Genomic DNA, 19,680 nt, shown 5'->3' on the forward strand with positions numbered 1-19,680 from the left:
GTGGATAAGAGACGCAGACAAAGAGGCAGTGCGCAGGAGAGAGCTGCCTCTGTCCTTTTTTAGATATTGTTGACAACCATAACAACTGGGATTAGTTTCAGCGCGCATTACTGTGTGTGATAGCACAAGTGCATGTTTGCTGGAGCCGGGAAACGCGTGCCGATAGGTGCTGTGTTCATTTGCCTCATAAAACTGAGAGACAAAGACAGACGAGGAGTGGAGAAAAGTACAGTAGCTGACAGTTATCAAGATCTCTTCAAAGACAGTCCCCCACACCCTCCTTTTACTCCCCTTCACTGTTTCCCACCCCACCAACCCCCCCTTCCCTCTCTCCCTCTGGCTTTAATAAAGGGAGATTAGTCTACAGGAGGAATATCATGGGCCTGCTTCTGTCTGTGCAGTCGTTGCTTCACACTGCGCTCTCTTACTTTCATCTGAAGCTCTATATCAGACAGACGTAATTAAATTTACTTGAGTACACCCTGTATTTGATGCTGATCAAGTGTGTGTGTGAGTGTGTGTGTGTGTGTGTGTGTACGTGTGTACGCGCATGCCTCTGTATATGATATAGTGTGTGAATGTGTTCATTGGTGTGAGTTTGTGTGTGGGAGGGGAAGAGGGGAACGAGTGTGTTTGTGCACGTATGCGTGGGTGTGAGAGTGGGTGTTAGCGTCAAGAAAAAAGGAGAGAAAGACAGTGCGGAGAAATGAGGAAGATAGATGCTAGGATAACTTAATCTTGGTGAACTTCTTCCTCTCATTTGTTTGTCTCCGTCAGTGCTCACTCAGAGGACAGATATGAGTGCTAGCTACTCGATCACTGGCAACGGAAGTGACAGGGAGCAATCTGTCTGCTTAGAAAACAAATAACAATCCACTCATCTCTCATGTCAGCGCAACAAAGGCCTGTTTTCAGTGTGGTTTTAGTGAACTTAGAGGGCTTCTTTTGTGTGTGCGCTAACTGTTTGATTCCTGAGGCGTCTCGTGACGAGGCAGCTACTGTAAGCGTGTCAACATTTGCTGGCTCTCCTCTTCTCTCTCTGAATCCTCACTTGGCCCCCAGAGTGGAAATCTGAAATACTGAATTTGAAAGTGTCTCTCACATCTTTGACAGTCTTCAGGAAATCACACCAAACAAATCAACCAAGGCGATGCAGGAGATCTGACTTCCACAGTGAATCAGGCACATTTGTTGTATCTGAGGTGGATGAGTCAAAAGAACAAAGGGGTTACAGAGGTTTATCATGCTGTCTTTTTTGGCAAAGGCATGAGATGTGAAAGTTTTGATTTTTTTCTTCATTTTTTTCTGGTGCAGCTACATTTTGGTCTTGGCAATTCATCATATTGAACTGACAAGAGCAGAACTACTGGGTCTTTTCAGTTTGCTGGAGAAACCAAGCCAGAAAATAAAAAGAAAAAGAAAACTTCTCTTTCTTCATACAGCGATCTCTGCTCTCACCGCCACAGATCTGCTTCCATTCTTGGAGCAATAGGAGAGGGGACATTGCTTGGACCATGGAACGAGAGCTGGGGAAAAGGTGACACCTATATGGGGAAACTGAGCGCGTAGTCTGGCAGGGGGCTTGGCAGTGGTTATGTTGGGCGTTGATGGGTCGCAAGAACCCATGATGTACGTGTGTGTGTGTGTGTGTGTGTGTGTGTGTGTGTGTGTGTGTGTGTGTGCGTGTGCGTGTGCGTGTGTGTGTGTGTGTGTGTTATATGACTTTGAAGCATGTGGCCAAGGCTTCGCTATCCAGCAGGGATCAGCACACCAAGGGTGCGGTACAAGGGCGCAATGCCACTCATCCAAGTTATGTCCACCTGCTCAGTGACATCACACCTGTTGCCAAAGACTGACACACAACCCCAGTAACCAATCAGATGATTTGGAGAGCTCATACAACCTTAGAAGGCCCTGGCTGTGCGCTGTCCATCTCACCACCCCACAAGCCGAGCACCATAGCACAACCCCTCCAGCTAATTATGAAGTATTTTATTTTTGACCCTAATTTGTTGTGCATTTGGAAGCTCTGCTCCATATTGTTATTTTGGAAAAAACAATGTAAGCAACCATACTCCTTAACTGCGTAATCATAAAAGGAACTCCACAAAATTTTACAAAGTATGATGTTTGGAAGTTTCATTAGGGAAGTCATTGGATACAGACATGGAGACAAAGAGAGAGGGGAAAACTGCAAAAAGCCCAGTTTGCTTGCTCGGCTCCATTTTCTTTGTAGCCAAATTGAAGGCTCGTTCCTAATTAAACCGCTTCTCCAAGATGCTCCCTTATGACACAATTTGTCACATGGCCTCTGTGATGCAGGGACGGCATAGACACAGTGTCCTACATACTTAGACACCCGTCCCTTCAGCTTCTTCACCCACAGCTTTGCTGGCCAAGAAAGCACTCTCGGTGAACATCGGCCCATAATCTACAAGGGATTTTTAACTTTTCTTTGCAGCGTTAACACAGGCATCATTACTAAAAGTAATGAGGGCCCTTGTCCTTTAAGGTGTAATGAGGCCTTGGCAGGCCTGTTGTGCATATTGACTTACTAGTAAAAAATTCGGCACACAAATAGGAATCAGGCTATAAATAAAGAGATCATTTATACTTATTATACTATATACTAATTAACACTGCTAAGAAAAGTCCCCCTCATTGGAAAGTAGGTAATATGAAGCGAATTTGAAATAAAAGGGCCGATTACCTGCTGAAGTTAAAGATACTGGTGTAATCGGCCACACATGATAATTATGACCAATGCAAAGCAACTTCATTGACCCTCATATTATGTTAAGGGTCAATTTGACCCATTTGACCCATTGACCAGATGGGACAAATTGACCCTTAACATAATATGAGGGTTAAAAAGCTAGATAAAGGTGGTTAATGAATCAAATGAATGGGACTGGATGCATGTTTAAATAAAAAGCCAAGTTTAAACTAATTATTTTGTTGCTTTTTTTAACAATTAATATCATTGCGGTTGTATCTCAGCAGTCATTTACGCTAACCATAACCAAGTGTTCATCAGATATACCATCTTTTTTGTCAAATATATTGTCATGAGTTTTATTAGCACTGAAAATGTTTTTTCACGCACTTCATAATTTTGGGGTGCAGCACTGAACTTCGTGGAACCCCTGAGATAAACTGTGGAGGGTATTTGTGAGTGAATTTTGCTGGGCCCCAGGGGGGTCTGCTAGGGACAGCTGATGCCTGCCCAGAGCTCCTGCCATACCAGGATCCGTCTGCTCGGCATTCTGCCACCCTGCTCACCCTCTCTATCCCGTTATCCGTCTCTCTGTTCTCATCTTTTTGTCCCAGTCTGGTGCTCAGTCTGTCTTTGTCTCCGTGCCTCTGTCCTTTCCCCTCATTTTGAGCGATACCTCCAAATAAGTCAAAACATTGCTGACGTGATTTGTTTATTTCTGGTAGAGGAAATGAGACGATTGGTTGTACTGAGACAGATCTTCATTACTAACCATTCCCACACTTTAGTCCTTTTGGCAGTTACTGGAGGGAATGCCACTTTCAGTATTGTGTTTATGGTTATCGGTGACAGTTTGGCCACGTTTCTGAATGTCATCAACCTAATAGCTGAAAGCATCAATTCAACAACTAACTTGTTTGTAAAAAACAAAAACTAAAGACACAAAAAAAAGGCCCATTTACACCAGACCATTATAAGTTTTTGGCAGCACTTCAGAATACACATATCTGTAAATGAACCAAAGATAGATAAATATATAAATAAACAGCTTGATAGATAAATAGATATATAGATAAATAAAAGACCTTGGGTAGTTCCATAATGTAAAAAGTTTTCACAATAGCAGCAATTATGACTTTATGGTGACATCCAATCAAATAACAAACTGATTACTATTTTGAAACTGAAAAAAACTGAAAGTACAGCATCATTTTTTGCCATAAAAAATAAACATGACTGAATGTCATGACCGCCTTGTGGTTTCTCTACTTTAGTTTTATCCACCAAACTTTCTTACTATAAAAATTTTAAACTAGGAACCAAAATTAACTATATTAAAAAAGGAGTAGAATCATATTTCCTGTTCTTAAATTGAATCCATTTTGTTGCTCTTGTCTTTATATTAATGTACACATGAAATGTCTCGACATAAAATCAGGTAGAATATAAGGAAAAGGAATGATGTTTGGATAGCCGTAAGTCACAAGGCAGCCGTCTTGCTTTTGCCATTAGAGAAACTAAATTTTTTTAAAGAAGACTAGCGAGAAATAGTGTGGCTGAATGTCTGATGGATTGAGGTAGTGAGAAGAAACATTGCTTCTTTCCCTCACAAATAACCAGATAGGGGGATATGAAGTGGTGGTGAATTATCAGTAGTGCCATCGTACAATGAGCACACTGAGTGGCCTTGCTGGCAGCAGTAATGGGCTAATAGAATGTTACGGATGTGTTCTCATTCTCATTCCTCTTATTTCTGCTTCTTTTTCTGTTTGCCATGCTCTCATTTTTGTTTCAGCCGTCACTCTCCCTGTCTCCATTTCTCACTCTTTCTTTCCCTCTGCTTTTCAGAGTGGAGGGAACATCAGAGGGATCAGGCTGGCTTAGTTTATTGGAAGCAGATGGCAGACCAAAGGCAAGAAGGCCACAGTTTCATTAAGCGTGGTTTGAACATGCCAGGACCATGTCGAGGGGCATGCCCATAGATGATGGCTATAGTGTGTATGTGTGAGTGAGCATTTTGGTAGGGACCCTTGATTTTTTTTAGGTTAGGGTTCTAAACAATGGCAACCTCCAAGTTTTTTCAGTTATCATTTATCCTCACACTGCATTGATAGAAGTCGGGCTCTTGGTCCCAGCCTTTGCTGAGATCAGAAACACCTTGTATCCATCAAACATAGGCACAGTGGGTTTTATACAATGAAACTGGTTAACTGAGTAATTATGAACTGTATACCGCTGACTAGATGGATGAAACATTAAAAATGAATGTGTAAGAACTAGAGCAAATGATGGTGAAAAAGAGTCACACAAAAGGGAAACTAAGTTTCCACACTTTTCTCCACATATTGCCAATCGTGTCATTGAGATGTGCATGTGCCATAAAATCACCATTAAGAGAGGCCCCCTGCGGATGAGCCCACTCACAGACAGGCAGTCTTTGCTAGCCAGTGCACAGCACAATACCAGATGGTTCAGTATTTCCCATATGGAAGACACACACACTAAGCACATGTCAGTATCCAACACTGTTTGGTCCAGCAGCATAGCAGCACTGGGAACAAAGTGGTCATTCAGACAAGTCACTACACTGTATAATTATCCAGATAGACATGAGACACAATGCCAGCTCAGTAAAACTGGATAAAGAGGGCACTTATGTCTACATTCTTAGTCTTTCATCCTGTCTACTCTCCACTTGCATAATACATGTCTATTCAAATGAGGGACATGATAATGAATTTATGTGTATTGGTGATTTAACATTTATGAAATTTAATGCAACTGCACACAAAACGTAACGTGGCGGCAGTGATCATCAACATGTGACAGTCAAGTCTGGACATAGTGACCCCAGTTCAAGTTTTCAAGTCTCCTTAAAACCACACTCTATTGCTCGCACCACTAATCATCATTTATCGTCTTTTGTCTCTCAGTCGCTTATCGCGTGGTGCCACGGCAGGAAAAGGGAGCCTGAGGGAGGCCTTGAGTAACAATGACCAGCTGCTTGACCTCTGTGAAGTGACCTTGGATTTCGAAACCCTGCCCAGAGCAGTGATCATGGCAGGGAGGGGTTGAAGTAAGGGGGAGGCTCCAGGCAGGGCAGGGAATGCCATCTTTAAAAATAGCTCATCATTATTTTGAATTTTCTACAAATAGTTTCAAAGAACAAGGCATCATTTCATCTTAATGGCTGGCGTGAATTGTTTTGGGCTGTATGGTGGAAAAGGCTTGCCTTTGGCAGCATGGCCTCAGAAGTGGCCTGCCTGTTTTAGTGCTTTACACCACAGGGACCACATATTGGCACATTTCAAACAATCTATTTTTAAAACCTCTTTTGTTGTTGTGTGTGTACCTCAGACTTCCGCTTCAACATATTGACCTTAAAAACACCTCTGACAGAGCAACAAATGGTACTTAGCATCGTGTCTGAGGTTCTGCTTTTCTGGGCAGTGGCTGTCTGATGTGGAATAAAATGCTGAGCTTGTAGATCAAGTATATTATCTGTAACCTTGTTTTAGCCTCTCATATAAAATGAAAGTGGCATAAACGTATAAAACATGAACTCTGTGATTTTCTCGACATCTGAAGCGGGCACTGGGACCTCTCTGGGTTTTGCCACTGCCTACCACAGCCAATTAAAAAAAGATAAGGATAAAAAAAAAAATCACTTTTTGGTGTCGGAGCTAACTGACAGTTGTGGCAATATACAATCTTATTTCAAAAAGACTTTTTTATTCTGCCTCAAGTCATTTAAATAGCTGAGTTTCTTAGTTAGGCATTTAGGGAGGAGGACAAGGGAATTGATTAATCATCTTTATCCATGGGATCAAATGTTAACAGCAACTGCAGTGTCTCAGAACTTTGAGGTTGTGCATTGGATTGCTGGGGGCAATTCATGACACTTGATACTCAGAAAGAGAAATAAGGAGATGGAGACAGAATTAATATAATAGTATTTCTCATATACACATCTGTTTTCAAAAATCACCCCAACACAGGAACTCTAGTAACATTACTATGTTCTACTTCATAATAATCTAATTCTAGGCCATCAACCTTCTTTAGAAACGTATTAAATATAAAGTTTTAGAGTCCATCATATAAACAATAATGATGATTCTCACAATGAGTATAATGATAATGATAATGATGTTTGCGAGCTTGAGATGAGATTTAAACCATTTAACAACCTTCAAGCGGTTGTGCTGACTTTTGAATTAAGATCTTTTAAAAGCCCGATATACTAACATCTAGTAGAGGCAGCTGTTTGGCACTTTTTTTCTCCCTGTTTCTGCCTAAACAACATATTTATACAAACAGTAAAGGAGATCTGAAGCTACATGGAAAAGCTAAAAGGGACATTGCTGGTAAAAACAGGACAACAGGGGAATAAAGGCTTACCCTTGACAGTGAGAATCAAAAAAACTGTTGTTTAAATTGCTGTTTATTTAGACATTTTATAAATTCAAGTGATGTTAAAGTGTGCATTTAGTGATAGCTTTTTTTTTTTTTCTATTCATTTGTAAAGTCGTTTTATATTCTGTGAAATACTCCCAGAGCTAGCATTTATATTGACATGGTATACAGCAAGTATACTGGTCAAAAAAGAAGGGAACACTTAATCAACACAGTGTAACCCCAAGTCAGTCACACTTCAGTGAAATCAAACTGTCCAATTAGGAAGCAAAACTGATTCATTTTGACTTGTTTTAAGAACATTGCATCAAAGCTGGATCAGCCTGTAGTGTGTTTTTCCACTTTAATTTTGAATTTGTCTCCAAATCCAGACCTCCAAGGGCTCATAAATTTGATTTCCATTGATCATTCAACTATGTTAAGAGTACAGTATTTAATATGAATATTTCATTCATTCAGATCTAGGATGTGTTATTTTAGTGTTCCCTTTATTTTTTTTGAGCAGTGTATTAACTAAGAGTAGAACTGGGTGCAAATGAAATGGCTGAGGTATGCTTTCTCCCACCTTTCATAATTACAACATGGTTTATATCACACACTGCTCAGGTGCAGCTCAAACCTGGCATCCCAGTTATAAAGTAGACAACCGTACAGCAAATGCATTCGGCAAACGTTTGCAAATACTTTCAGATACAGCATGATCATATTGAAAGAGAGATTTGACTCGTATGAGCCGCATTCTTACCTAAGAACGAATGCAGTCTTGACCTAGGCCTTATTGGTGTACACTCGGTTACATTAACACTTTCTGTTAATGAGTTAATTTCAACAACATATTCAGGATCACAGACATATATAAAGGTATGTGTCTCTATGGCAAGTATAATCTAACATAATATTGTATGTAAAAACTTAAAGTACTTAATCTGCAAAAAATCTTCCCTATTTTGAATGTATATATTCCTTAAATTACTTGCAAACGCTTCCTGGTTAGGCATTTTTTTCACATCAAATGTATGAATTGACCGCATGCACAACTATGCCACCATTTAACATCCTCGATGATTTGGTTAAAAATAATTCAAGATCATTAAAAAATATCAACATATGGTATCAGTAAGAAACAAAAAGTTTGATATGTAAATAGCATTGTTCAAAATGGCAGCATATTCAGACTTTACAAACTGAAATTGTGCAATGTTTACATGATTAGACAAGGGATAAGAAATCCAATCACAAGTGATCACTGAGAACACGTGAGGGCCAATTTTAAACTGCTATTCAGCGTCTACTTGCAGCGGGCTCACTTACGGCGCATGTTCACAGCAAATGAAGAATGAGGCCCAAACTGGAAAATATTCTTTTCAATGATGCATTTCAACATCTACATAGAATTTTACCGAACCTTGTTTTGAAAAAGTGATGTTAAGTTACAGTGAATTACTGGTGTCATAAGGTTAATTGACTTAGTCAGAGAAGCTTCAGATCTTAATCCTCAGCCCACCAAGAAAAACAAGCTAGTCTCTCCACCACTTGTAAACACTAAAGTACTGTGATCACTGTGGCAACCCAACCCAATACCCCATCTCCCCCCTCATGTTGTATCCCGTATACAGTAATCCTAAGACCTCAAAATGGCAGCGTGAAATTACTGTGGACAACTGTAGGATAAAAGATATGATATGACTCCATTAATTCCCCTGGATGCTGACAAATTAAAAAGTAGTTGAGGATAAATTAGCAATGGTATTCAGGCTGAAATAATTGCACAGTCTTTGAGAGCTATGAGAAGAAGTCATTCAGTGAGCTGATCAACACAGAAACTCCTTAAGGCTAATGTTCTCCATGCTGTTTTGAAACCAAATAAGCACACAGAATAGCACACATGCTGGAAAATATTTTTTCAGCAGAAGGGCAGAACATGAGCACACTGGTACTTCAGAGAGGAAGATCACATGTCCTGTTGACTCGCAAGGAGATTGAGAAAGCTGAGGAATACATTTATTGAAATGAATAAGGACTAGCCTTCTGACATTGAAATTACCCAAGGTACGTTATCTAGAATGTGTTTGAATTCATGTTTCACGTTCATAGCCAAACAAGCAATGTATAAGGCATAAAAAGTGAGGTGAATATTTTCATATATAGCAATTCTATTTGCTGTCTCCTCGATGCACCTGTCTGCAACTTTACACCCCTCCAGTGGACTGTCACTGGACTAAAATCACACCTGTGCCTCTCACACATCTTGGCACATCGGTGAAACATACGCAGGGTGAAACATGGTGAGGGAGCTTTGCTGAATCTCATTAGCCAAGTGGGTAGTCATTAACAGAATGACCTTTGGAAATAATTACCAGCCTTTCTCCCCCCATCCTTCTTTCCCTCCCTCCTTCCGTTCTCACACTCATCCATCCCTATGTTCCTCCCCTACCCCTTCTCTGTGTGCAGCTTTTCTAGGTGAGAACAGGGAGAAAGCGAAGGGAGGGGAAATCGAGGATAGGTGGGGCGGCAGGCTTTTGCTGCTGCTGCTGCTGCTGTTTAAGATTAGAGGGAACTTTCAGATTAGATTAATCTGCTGGAAATGGGATTGACCAACAGCCTTTCCTCTGGCAGGTAGGCAAGCAGGCAGGGAGGTCAGCTAAGTACCAAGGACCATGTGCAATGCCATGTGATACTTGAGCCAATGGCATAAGAGTGCTATGGTTGCTGATGTCATCAAATACCGTCAAATCTGCAAGGTTCAAGCCAACTGTCACCAGCAACAGTCACATGAATGCAAACATCCGATCTTAAGTGTATCCGTTTGGGCACACAATAAACTACATACTGTCCAGGCCATGGGCTTATTATAAGAATCCTAGCAAATGTATTTTTTCTAATTCTCAATATCTTACGAGTCAGGAAAATTCAGCTCTCACCAGCCAATATTTCATGACCCTTTGTTTTTTCTTTCAATACAGAGGAAAAAAAAACATGTGAAACAGGGATTTGGCACAACTCAAGTATGATATTAGATTTGAAGTCGTGAGAAGTCATGTCAAGAAGCAGCCAGGACTTCATTGTTTTGGGTCCAAACTACCATCATTGACAGGAAAATGGGGGCGGCATGGCACCAGAGGTAAAGCGATCATCCTTGGAACTGAACATTCCTGGTTCAATTCCCGGCTCCTCCTAGTGTATCAAAGTGTTGTTGAGCAAGACACTGAACCCCTAACTGCTCCCCTGGTGCTGATAGATGGCAGCCTACTGCTTATGGTAAATCCGTGATGGGTTAAATGCAGGGATTCCCTGCGAGGGATCAATAAAGTATACATTGAATTAAAAAGAAATGGTTCTAAATACAATATAAAATCACTATACTTGCCTGTCTAGTAAGGTACAGAAGCTAAACCTGTCAGGACTAATATAAAGATAAGTAAAAGAAGCGATGGATCTATGTTTATGTTTTATTTTATTTCTCTTCTAATGTTATTTGCATGTACACAGTCTGCTAGACTGGCAGACTGAGTTATGGAAATCTATCTGCATGCCTCACTGATTTATCTAGTCAGTCTTGAGAGTTAAATGTTCAGTTACTGGGGTACAACACATTAAGGATATGTCTGTGTGTTTTTATTACAGAAATAAAACGGAAATATATTTCTTAGATTTTACTTTGAAAATTTGAAATAAGCTCTTAGGGATGGGAGTCTTTCTTACATTGTGTGACACAGAATAATAGATTACAAGTGGTTTAAGCTAGATTGAGATAAAAAAAAATACCAATTCCAATCTGATATGATTTGTACATATCAATTTATAGGCAAATTGAATTTTAAAAGGGGTTTTATTTTACCACTAATAATTAACTAGTTTTAGAGGAGGGCTAACATTTCTTTCATCATTGCTTTCAAAGACATCTGTGGAAGTGTCATTCCCAGCTGAGACAGCGAGTCATCAAGATCCCCCCTTCTCATTTTTGTCAGACAGATATGAATCCACTGACCTCAACTTAGTCTTAGTCATACACCAATGTCAGGTTAAATGGAAAAACAAGTAATAATATAATAATAATAATAATAATATAAAGGGAAAATTGATACAGAGACAATGTGAAAACAGGGAGCAGTAGAGAGAGAGAGAGAGAGAGAGAGAGAGAGAGAGAGAGAGAGAGGGAGAGAGAGAGAGAGAAGCCCTCCAGTCTCATGTAAACATGTAAAGGCAATAGAGGCTTTGCAACGCTCTCGGTGCCACTCTCTCAACAACGCTAATTATCAACCAAAGACATGCTAATTACATAGAGCTTTATTGCTAATGTAGCAGGCCTCCATGCCAGCCGCCCACACTGAGCTCCGCTCCCCTACCTCTGCCTCTCCTCCCACTACACCTTCAGGCACAGCAGCTACAGAGGAGGGGGGATATATACATTTCTGTATACATCTAAAGGCAAAAGTATTTAACAAATTTGACATTTAACATGAATGCCGTCTTTAGCTGATTATCATCCATGGAGTAAACTAAAGTTTTTAATTTTATTATTGATCTCCCTTTTTATCATCTTGCCACCTTAAGAGGAAATTTACTGCTGCTTTCCTCCCATTAAACTCAACAACCCACCCACATTCATGTACCCATGATGTAGCTTTGCAGCAGCACTACACGCTTGACATGAGAGAGCCGACCCCTGTTCCTTACCATGAATACACCCTCCTCCCATCCATGCTGAACATACTAGTGTCAGCCCAGTGGCCAATCCCATTAGCACACTAAAGCTAAATCTGAGGGCCTCTTCAGATCAATTTCTCCCGCTGTGACTTGCTCTGAGAATGCAGAGCTTGAGTCCTCCGGGGATCCTTGTGCAGGGAGGGCTCAACAGTTCTCTCCCCCACTAGGCTTTTTAGCGTCTTTGCCTGACACGTACGCTATCCTTTGCCTGCTAATGGAGACAGTTTAACAGAGAGCTTCAAAGCAGGTAGCTCTCATCACATGTACTTGCTGAATCATGTGACAACTCTGCTCTTCTGGTTTTGCCAGAAGGTTAATACATTGTGGTTGAAGGGGTGATACACTATGGCTGAAGAGATTGCTGTGTGGAGGATCTCAGTACTTATGAGCACACAAGTTATATGAGCTGCCAAATGCCAAATACATTAATGTAAATGATATAATGCATAGAGGATTATTTTTTATCCTTTCTGATTTACTTGGATATGGTGAATTTGTACGAACTGTGGAAGTTCATGGTCTACCTATCAGACTCAAACTGAGCTTGGAGATATGGTGCGGTAAAAGCTTTGCTGATTATACACTGTTTTACAGTTGTATAACATCTTGTAGCACATTTCATGTCTAAAATGAATATAAGCACGATAACCACATTAAGTACCTCAAAATAAGGCTTTATAGAAGGAGAAAAGGGTATAAGAATCTGAATTTAAAATTGTACCTGTTACTGTTTCTAGATAATGCACCCAGTACTGTCCATAGCCCCAGGTCTAATTCAGGTCAGCCATATAGTAAGTAGAGTATCATTTGATGTATGAGCTGGATTAACATGATAATTAAATGGAAATTGTGATGAAACAGAACCCCTGTTAATAAGTTCAATCTGTGATTAATTTTTCAAAATATCCATGCCGTTTCTTTAAGTACAAAAATGTATGGAAAAAGAACAAAGGATTGGAATAATGTAAGACATTTGATCCAACTGTGCAAATTCAAAAGGTTTGTAGTCAGGGGCAGAGTGCCATCTGGAAGAGCAGGAGTGTACCTGGTGACCATGTCCACCCATGAATGGGCAACAAGCCCAGTGACACCCCTATGAAAGGATAAAGCGTGTTCCATGCTGTTTGATCCTGTGTCGGACATGCAAACCAGATCCATAGGAGTGTGTGTGGCATCGGCATACATTTAAACTCTTGGTTCAACACTTTTATTTGGTAGGTTCTGAGATAACACTGCAATGCAATAAATGCATAAGGCTATACTGTACATAGTCTCATGCAGTTCATAACTATGACTCTAATTACCTTTTGAAATTAAATTTTAAAAGTAGGTTATGCATTTAATAATTTACCCATTTTGTTTAATCGCAAGACATGTCAAAAAATGATAGAAAGACAAAAACAAATCTAAAATGTACAGTTACATACTCTTTGATCGGTTGTTGGTGTGATTGTACATGTGTTTGCACTGAGGAAATAGGGGATAAACAAAGCCCACCAGGTTGGTAAGGTCTCTAGCTAAAATGTTACATAATAGGTTAATGTTAAGAGCTCACGGTTCCCGGAGAGTGCGAGTGTCATTTCCTGCAGTAACAACCCGCATGCTGGCTGGTCTGACAGCACTGTTCCTTCAAGGGTTCCCATAAGCTTTTATGAAGGAGTTTATGCCAGTGTTATAGTTAAAACAGCCACAACTCAAGATGAAAATTGAAGTTATTTTCAAAAATTCTCAACAGCACTGAAGTGAATGGTTGATATGTTACTGAAGTAAATTGTTCTTACACTTTATTTAGATGTGAAGACGAAAAGAGAGAAGTACAGGTTCCTGAATGAGTCACAAATGCTTTATCCATCTGTCTGCTTGTCTGAGCATGTGTGTGTGGTCCAGTGCATCTGTGTGCACTTGCATGTGTGTCATATGTGTTTTCTTGTAACTTACCTCCACTATGTCAGAGTTGGTCCTGCTCTCATGAGGCTCGTTGTACTCGGTGTATTTAAGCAGGACTTTGTCCATGTCTGTGCTGGCATACTGGAACAGCTTGTTGGTGCTATTGAAGATGATCAGGGCAATCTCACAGTCACAAAGCACACTCAGCTCATATGCCTTTTTCATCAGGCCAAACTTTCGCTTTGTAAATGTCACCTAGGTAAACGAGAGAAAGGAAAAGAGAAGATAATGATGAGCTGTGATAGGAATAGAAGATAGTAGATTTGCTTCAAGCTTGCAGTGTCGCTGCACTGCAATCACAAAGCCACACTGATATAATCCTACCCAGAATTTTGTATCTATAATAATGATTTTATTAGAACATTAAAATAAAACACCAAGGAACTGAAATCTGAAATAGTAAGGGTTTTCTCATTTTATTATTCAGGGAATCATAATAAATGGAAAGGAGAAGTCTGCTGAAAGTTCAACAGTCCCTGATTGTAACAGTCCAACCATTATGCCGGGAAAAAGAAGTATTTAAGGAACTGAAAATACTTGGTCTCAGAAAAAAAAGAAAAAGACAGAGGGTTAAAAAAAAAGAAAAGAAAAAACCGTTATGAGAACCTGCTATGGTGCATCAAAGCACACGGGAGATATATGTCAGATAAAATGTAAATTTAATGCAGTTTGAAAATCACTTTTTCATTCTCTTTAACAGAAACCTCCCATTTAACACTATCTTATTCTAAGACACCCAAGTTTCTCACACCATCAACACACATTGTTTAGTGAATCGTGAATTCATAACTGGCCACCATTGTGATTAACAAGCTACAGACATAAATAACAGATGGGCTCTGTGACTGTACTCTAAGGTTTGTTAGTGCCTAAATGTTGAGAAGGACTTCATGAGTATGTATATGTCTTTCTCCATTTATAGGTGTGTGCAATCGTCCAGACGCAGGCACACAAGAGCTGATAGTCTTAATTAACAGCCTCCCTCTATTCTTCTTCTAAACCAGAACTATAAGTGAGTTGATTTCAGAGAGATGCACTTGTTTTATGGCATGTGTGCTATGATTACACAGCGCGAGAGCTCTGTCTCTGAGCAACACTGCTTTTGTTTTTTTAAGGCTTCTTTTATTTTCTTTTTTGAATCTGTGTATTATTTATATTGGGGTTTTGTACTGACAAAGCTTTTTACAGACAAACTCAGCCAGAGCTGCGCTCAGCTGGCATGGATCAGTTTGCTGATTAACTGCATGTTTGTCTATTCTCTTCTGACACTTAAAACGGCCAAAAGCCAGACCCCCTCCTCCCCCATTAACTGTGCTTTGAACACAATGGAAAAGACTAACTAGCCTATAAAAAAAAAACAAAAATAAGCCTGTAAGGTGTGGTCAGTCAAGGTCATATCTGAATACATTAGTGGCATAAATCATACATTGCCCTTCATGTTTTATCTTTACAGCTTTGAGACCTGAGAGAGGACTTGGAGAGTAATGGATATTGATAGATAGTTTTAGATTTCATGACACTATATAGCCCAGGATACAATAGGGAAACTAAATAGCAAACAATTTCTCACCTCCACCCAGTCTATCTCTCTGTGTCCCGCTCTACTGCTAGACAGTTTAAGGTTTACCTTAAACTGTATATTATTGTATTCTGGGCCAGCTGCTTTCATAAGATGGTTCTCTACCAATATTATGAGTTTGTATAAAGCAATTGAAGGCTGAAAACAAGAGACATCAAACTACTGACAAACCCGAGTGTGCAATGGCAGGTTCTGCACCTCTGTATAAACACTCACCAACAACATGAGGACAAAAAGCTCCCAAGGGCTCTAAATACCATGCTGACATTTAAACAATCATACTGAAATGTGAAACAAATTATAAAAAAGAAAAGAAACAAAAAAAAAGAAAAAAAATCGGCACTGTGAGACCAAAAGTTATCTTATGATGGTAAGATTAACTGTCATATCCACGACACATTGAGCTGTACAACAGTATTGTGCGGACTCCAGTCTCTCCAAGTCTGAAATATAAATCAAGGATGAGCACACATGAGATGAAACTGAAGGAAGTAATGTTGAAGCAGACTTATCAGTAACTGGCCTTGCAGAATGTTGCATTTGATCGTCAGCAGGTAGCTGAAGCCCCTGCTGACCTGTGTCTTGTAAACCCACACTCTCAGTAATTCACTCTGTTGGAGATATTAATCTTACTAAAGGCACCATGCAGCACACAAAGGGTGCTTGAATGTACAGTATTCCTGAGGTTATGAGCTGGTTGCTGCTCACGTACTATTTGACAATGGACAAGAAAGACAACTAACAAAAACCAGGAAGTCTGGGTATCTGCTCACTACTTCTCTGCTCAGTCGTAAGTTGTTGAGTGAGCAACTTCATTTTCATTTGACATTTGTTGTCATTAACAGTTTCGACAAAGGCACAGAGGGAGAAAATTTCTCAAATTTCTCAGCAGGCTGAACTTGAGAAACAATTACACCGATCACAGCACATCCCTAAATCTAAAAAATACCTTGTGGATTCATAGTATGATGATATCTGTAATGATACCAGCAAGGCAAGAAGCTGTAAATTGCACAGAAGACCCATAGATCTCTGAACTTCCTGATAGCGAGTTGAATACTACTGATCTGGCAAAACCCAGAATAAATTACATCTATAACATATAAGAACAATTCATTTTAGAGGTATGTATCATTTCCAATTCTTTATGAAAAAAGTTTAGAAACGAGTTATATTTCTTTTAAATGTTTGTGATACTTAAAAAGAGGTAGAAGCCCTTCATAAACTAACTTAATTTGCCCATGTTGGCATTACTACCAATATAAAAAAAATAACCATATTTATGCTTTCCCTTTTCTTCACCATACATGGGTCATAAGCTGAGTGAGTAGTAAGGGAGTCAATTATAACATTTCTCATTTTGACAAATCATACTTTCTGGATAAAAACATGCGCATCATGTTCTATTTATGTGCGTGTCCTGCTTCATTTCATATGGCTCCCGGTATCTACCATTTCAAACTTTGATTTTAAGCACAGATCACTTGTGCTCTCAAAATGAAAAAAAAAGTTAAATGAATATTTCAACTTTCAAAGAAAGCTGATTGTTGAAGTAAAAAAAGTTATCTGTCATATTTTATCAAAACTCAATCAAATACAAATTAGCAGGGGGCATCTCTCAAATCAGCCTACCAACAAATTCCATCAGTTCTCACTTTTTTTCCTCAATCTCCCACTTAGTATATAATAAGTGATTTAAATATGCATTTTTGTGTGATAAGACAAACGTAGTTACAAAATTATGTGAAATGATGTAAAACACATATAAATATAATCAGTTGTGCTTGACATGTTAGATTTCCTAGGGAAAACAAGGAGAAAACGCCCAGAATAAACAGGGATATGAAGAGTGGAGAGATACTGGCAGATTCACTGCCACATGGGTGAAAGGGGAGACAAAGCAAGAGGAGGAGGGAGGAGAGAGGGGGTGGACGCTCAGGAAGCACATTTGTATGCATTTCCTCTCATAACAGGAAGAGGCCAGTGGCTTCCCCTTCACAATGGCTTCGCTTCTGCTTCCCACCTCCTGCTAGCTTCCCTGGGGGAGGTAGAGGTGGTGGGGGAAGAGGAGGAGTAGAGAGACAGGCAGTGAAAACTACTGGTTAGAAAACCAAACATGGCGACACACACATGTCAGTCAGTCATGGAGCAGCACAGTTTGTCTTGAGACAAACACTTATCCCATTGTCAGGGGCCAAGCAGGAAGACATGGACTTACGCAAAAAGAAATAAAAGGAACCCAGGACCTGAGCCTGAACTCTGCCTCAGAGCCAAGGAAGCTGTTGAGAGGGGCATAATGACAAAGGAAGCTTTGTCCTACCTCTAATATATGCCATGCTGTTCACTTTTTTCAAAACCCTCCTTTTTATCCTTTTCAGTGTGTCGTCATTATACAGTAGAAACAAGGGCCACTAGAGGTCTGAATTGAGAGAAACTGAATAAAATATCAACTGACCAGCTAAAATTGACAAAGAACTCATAGAACGGATGGAGAGTGGTATACAGTAATGCCAATTTTTATGCAAATAGCTGTTAGGTTGGCTTTTTTGTTTTGCTCGAGAATGATGGCTTGCTATTTTTTTCTTTTTACATGAGTTGCGTTTCAAGGCCAAAATTAGTTGGCAGAAGAACAAAACTAACTTGTCATTTGCTTGCTCATACGAAACTTTAAGACCAAACCATAACTTTGTTCATCTCTTGTATAAACAAAATCTCCATACATTCACATATTTTGAGTTTTTACTGCTGATTTTATTTTTGTCACCTTTGATATTTGTATATTACATGGATTATGTGCCCACATTCAGTAATTATAAAGTTACTCCTGCAAAAAAACAGTTAAAGCGGTTTTCTGTGACTGCAGTCTTTGTAAGACAAGAGTACCAAAGAGATATTGAGACATTATTTTTTTATTTTCAGTACATTTGTATTTTTAGACTAATTTTCACGCAGGTTTTCTATTGTATTTTTTTCCCAAGCACAGAGTAACTATTTTTAAACATTCGTAAGAAGCCCTGATCAAGTCCCATATATTTTTTTCTGATAACAAAAACACCCATACATCAAACCAAACAGTTGAGAAAGGAGAGGAAGCTAGAGAAGCCATCAAAATATTCCCAAGTGTGCGAGGAAATTAGTGGTGGAGGTGAAAGAACGTAATTAACCATGTGATGAACAGGTGAATTAGGAACAAATGAAAAAATAGTTGAGAAACCAAATGAGACTGTGTAAACAGCAGAGAGGTGAGAGCTTAGTGAAGAACCCTTTTCAGGTGAGTTCTTGCAGAGTTGAAGATATGACAGTGAAGTGTGCCCCTGGTACTAAGGTGGGAAAAAGGGAATAAAAGGAGGGGTGCAGTGGTGAGTAGCTACCCTGTGGGCCTCATTATTTTCCTGCTGTTAATTTCACTCACACGTTTTCTCACTCCACTGCTGTTGATTGGATAGACTAATGCTTTGTCGTAGAAACAAGACTTCTGATATCAGCTGCTGTAGTGTACATTGTGTGGGAAGAGGAGAGGCAAATGAAGTACAATTTAAATGCCTTATTTTTCTGTTTCCAGCAATGTATGTGACTGTTGTTTGGAGGAATTGAGAGATTAAGTTGTTTCGCTTCCTGACACCGATGACCTGATTCCATGATTAACCTTTGGCTCCGGGTCCTATCCCCCTAACTAATATACCACCCTCACACACACACACACACACACACACACACACACACACACACACACACACACACACACACACACACACACACACACACACACACACACTCATAAAATCCCCCCTTAAACAACACCAAGGAGAATAATGGTTGGCTAGGTACCAATAATAATAGGTTGTCTGAGTTAATTAATTGCTGAGCTCTTGCAATTGATATGGATATGTTTTTAACAGTGCAGGGATTCTCAGGCATGCATGCCTGGCTGCATCAAGTCAAAATGCATTTAGTCATTTTTTTTTTTTTATGTATAATCCGCAATTTCTCTAAATCTATGCTTGGGTGTGTATTCGCTCTCACCTGTGTGATTATCTTGTACTGTATGTGTGTCTGTATCTATGTGTCGGGGCAAGAGAGTCTCCTGTTTGTGTGCAATCCATGACTTTATGGCACAGGGGGCTCTTTCATGTGCCCGAGGCTGGGAGAGGATCTGAGTGGTTGGGGGGCTTGGAGCCAGGGAGTATACACTGCTGCCCACTGTCCAGAGCTCCGGGCAACCAGTCAACACCAGGGAGGCCTGGTCCTTCTGCCCCTACCCTGGGGAAGTGTTTCAGGGCCTGGGGTGGCAGCCCAAAGTGGCCGCCCAGGGAGA

The 19,680-nt window shown here is 39.9% G+C and overlaps 1 protein-coding gene across 11 annotated transcripts in view; it reads right to left on the bottom strand.

The window, feature by feature from the left end:
- Positions 1-19,680, bottom strand: part of mef2cb (myocyte enhancer factor 2cb) — a 67,465-nt gene that overhangs the window by 15,681 nt on the left and 32,104 nt on the right. For all 11 annotated transcript variants that reach the window (XM_086173497.1, XM_086173493.1, XM_086173492.1 and 8 more), the window contains one exon: positions 13,778-13,981. In XM_086173497.1, coding sequence (XP_086029623.1) covers positions 13,778-13,981 — 204 coding nt within the window. The remainder of the gene's footprint in view (positions 1-13,777; positions 13,982-19,680) is intronic.

The sequence above is a fragment of the Fistularia commersonii genome, chromosome 26, assembly GCF_037954325.1.
Source record: "Fistularia commersonii isolate RoL2024-O1a breed Wild chromosome 26, RoL_Fcom_v1.0, whole genome shotgun sequence".
NCBI classification, from domain to species: domain Eukaryota; kingdom Metazoa; phylum Chordata; class Actinopteri; order Syngnathiformes; family Fistulariidae; genus Fistularia; species Fistularia commersonii.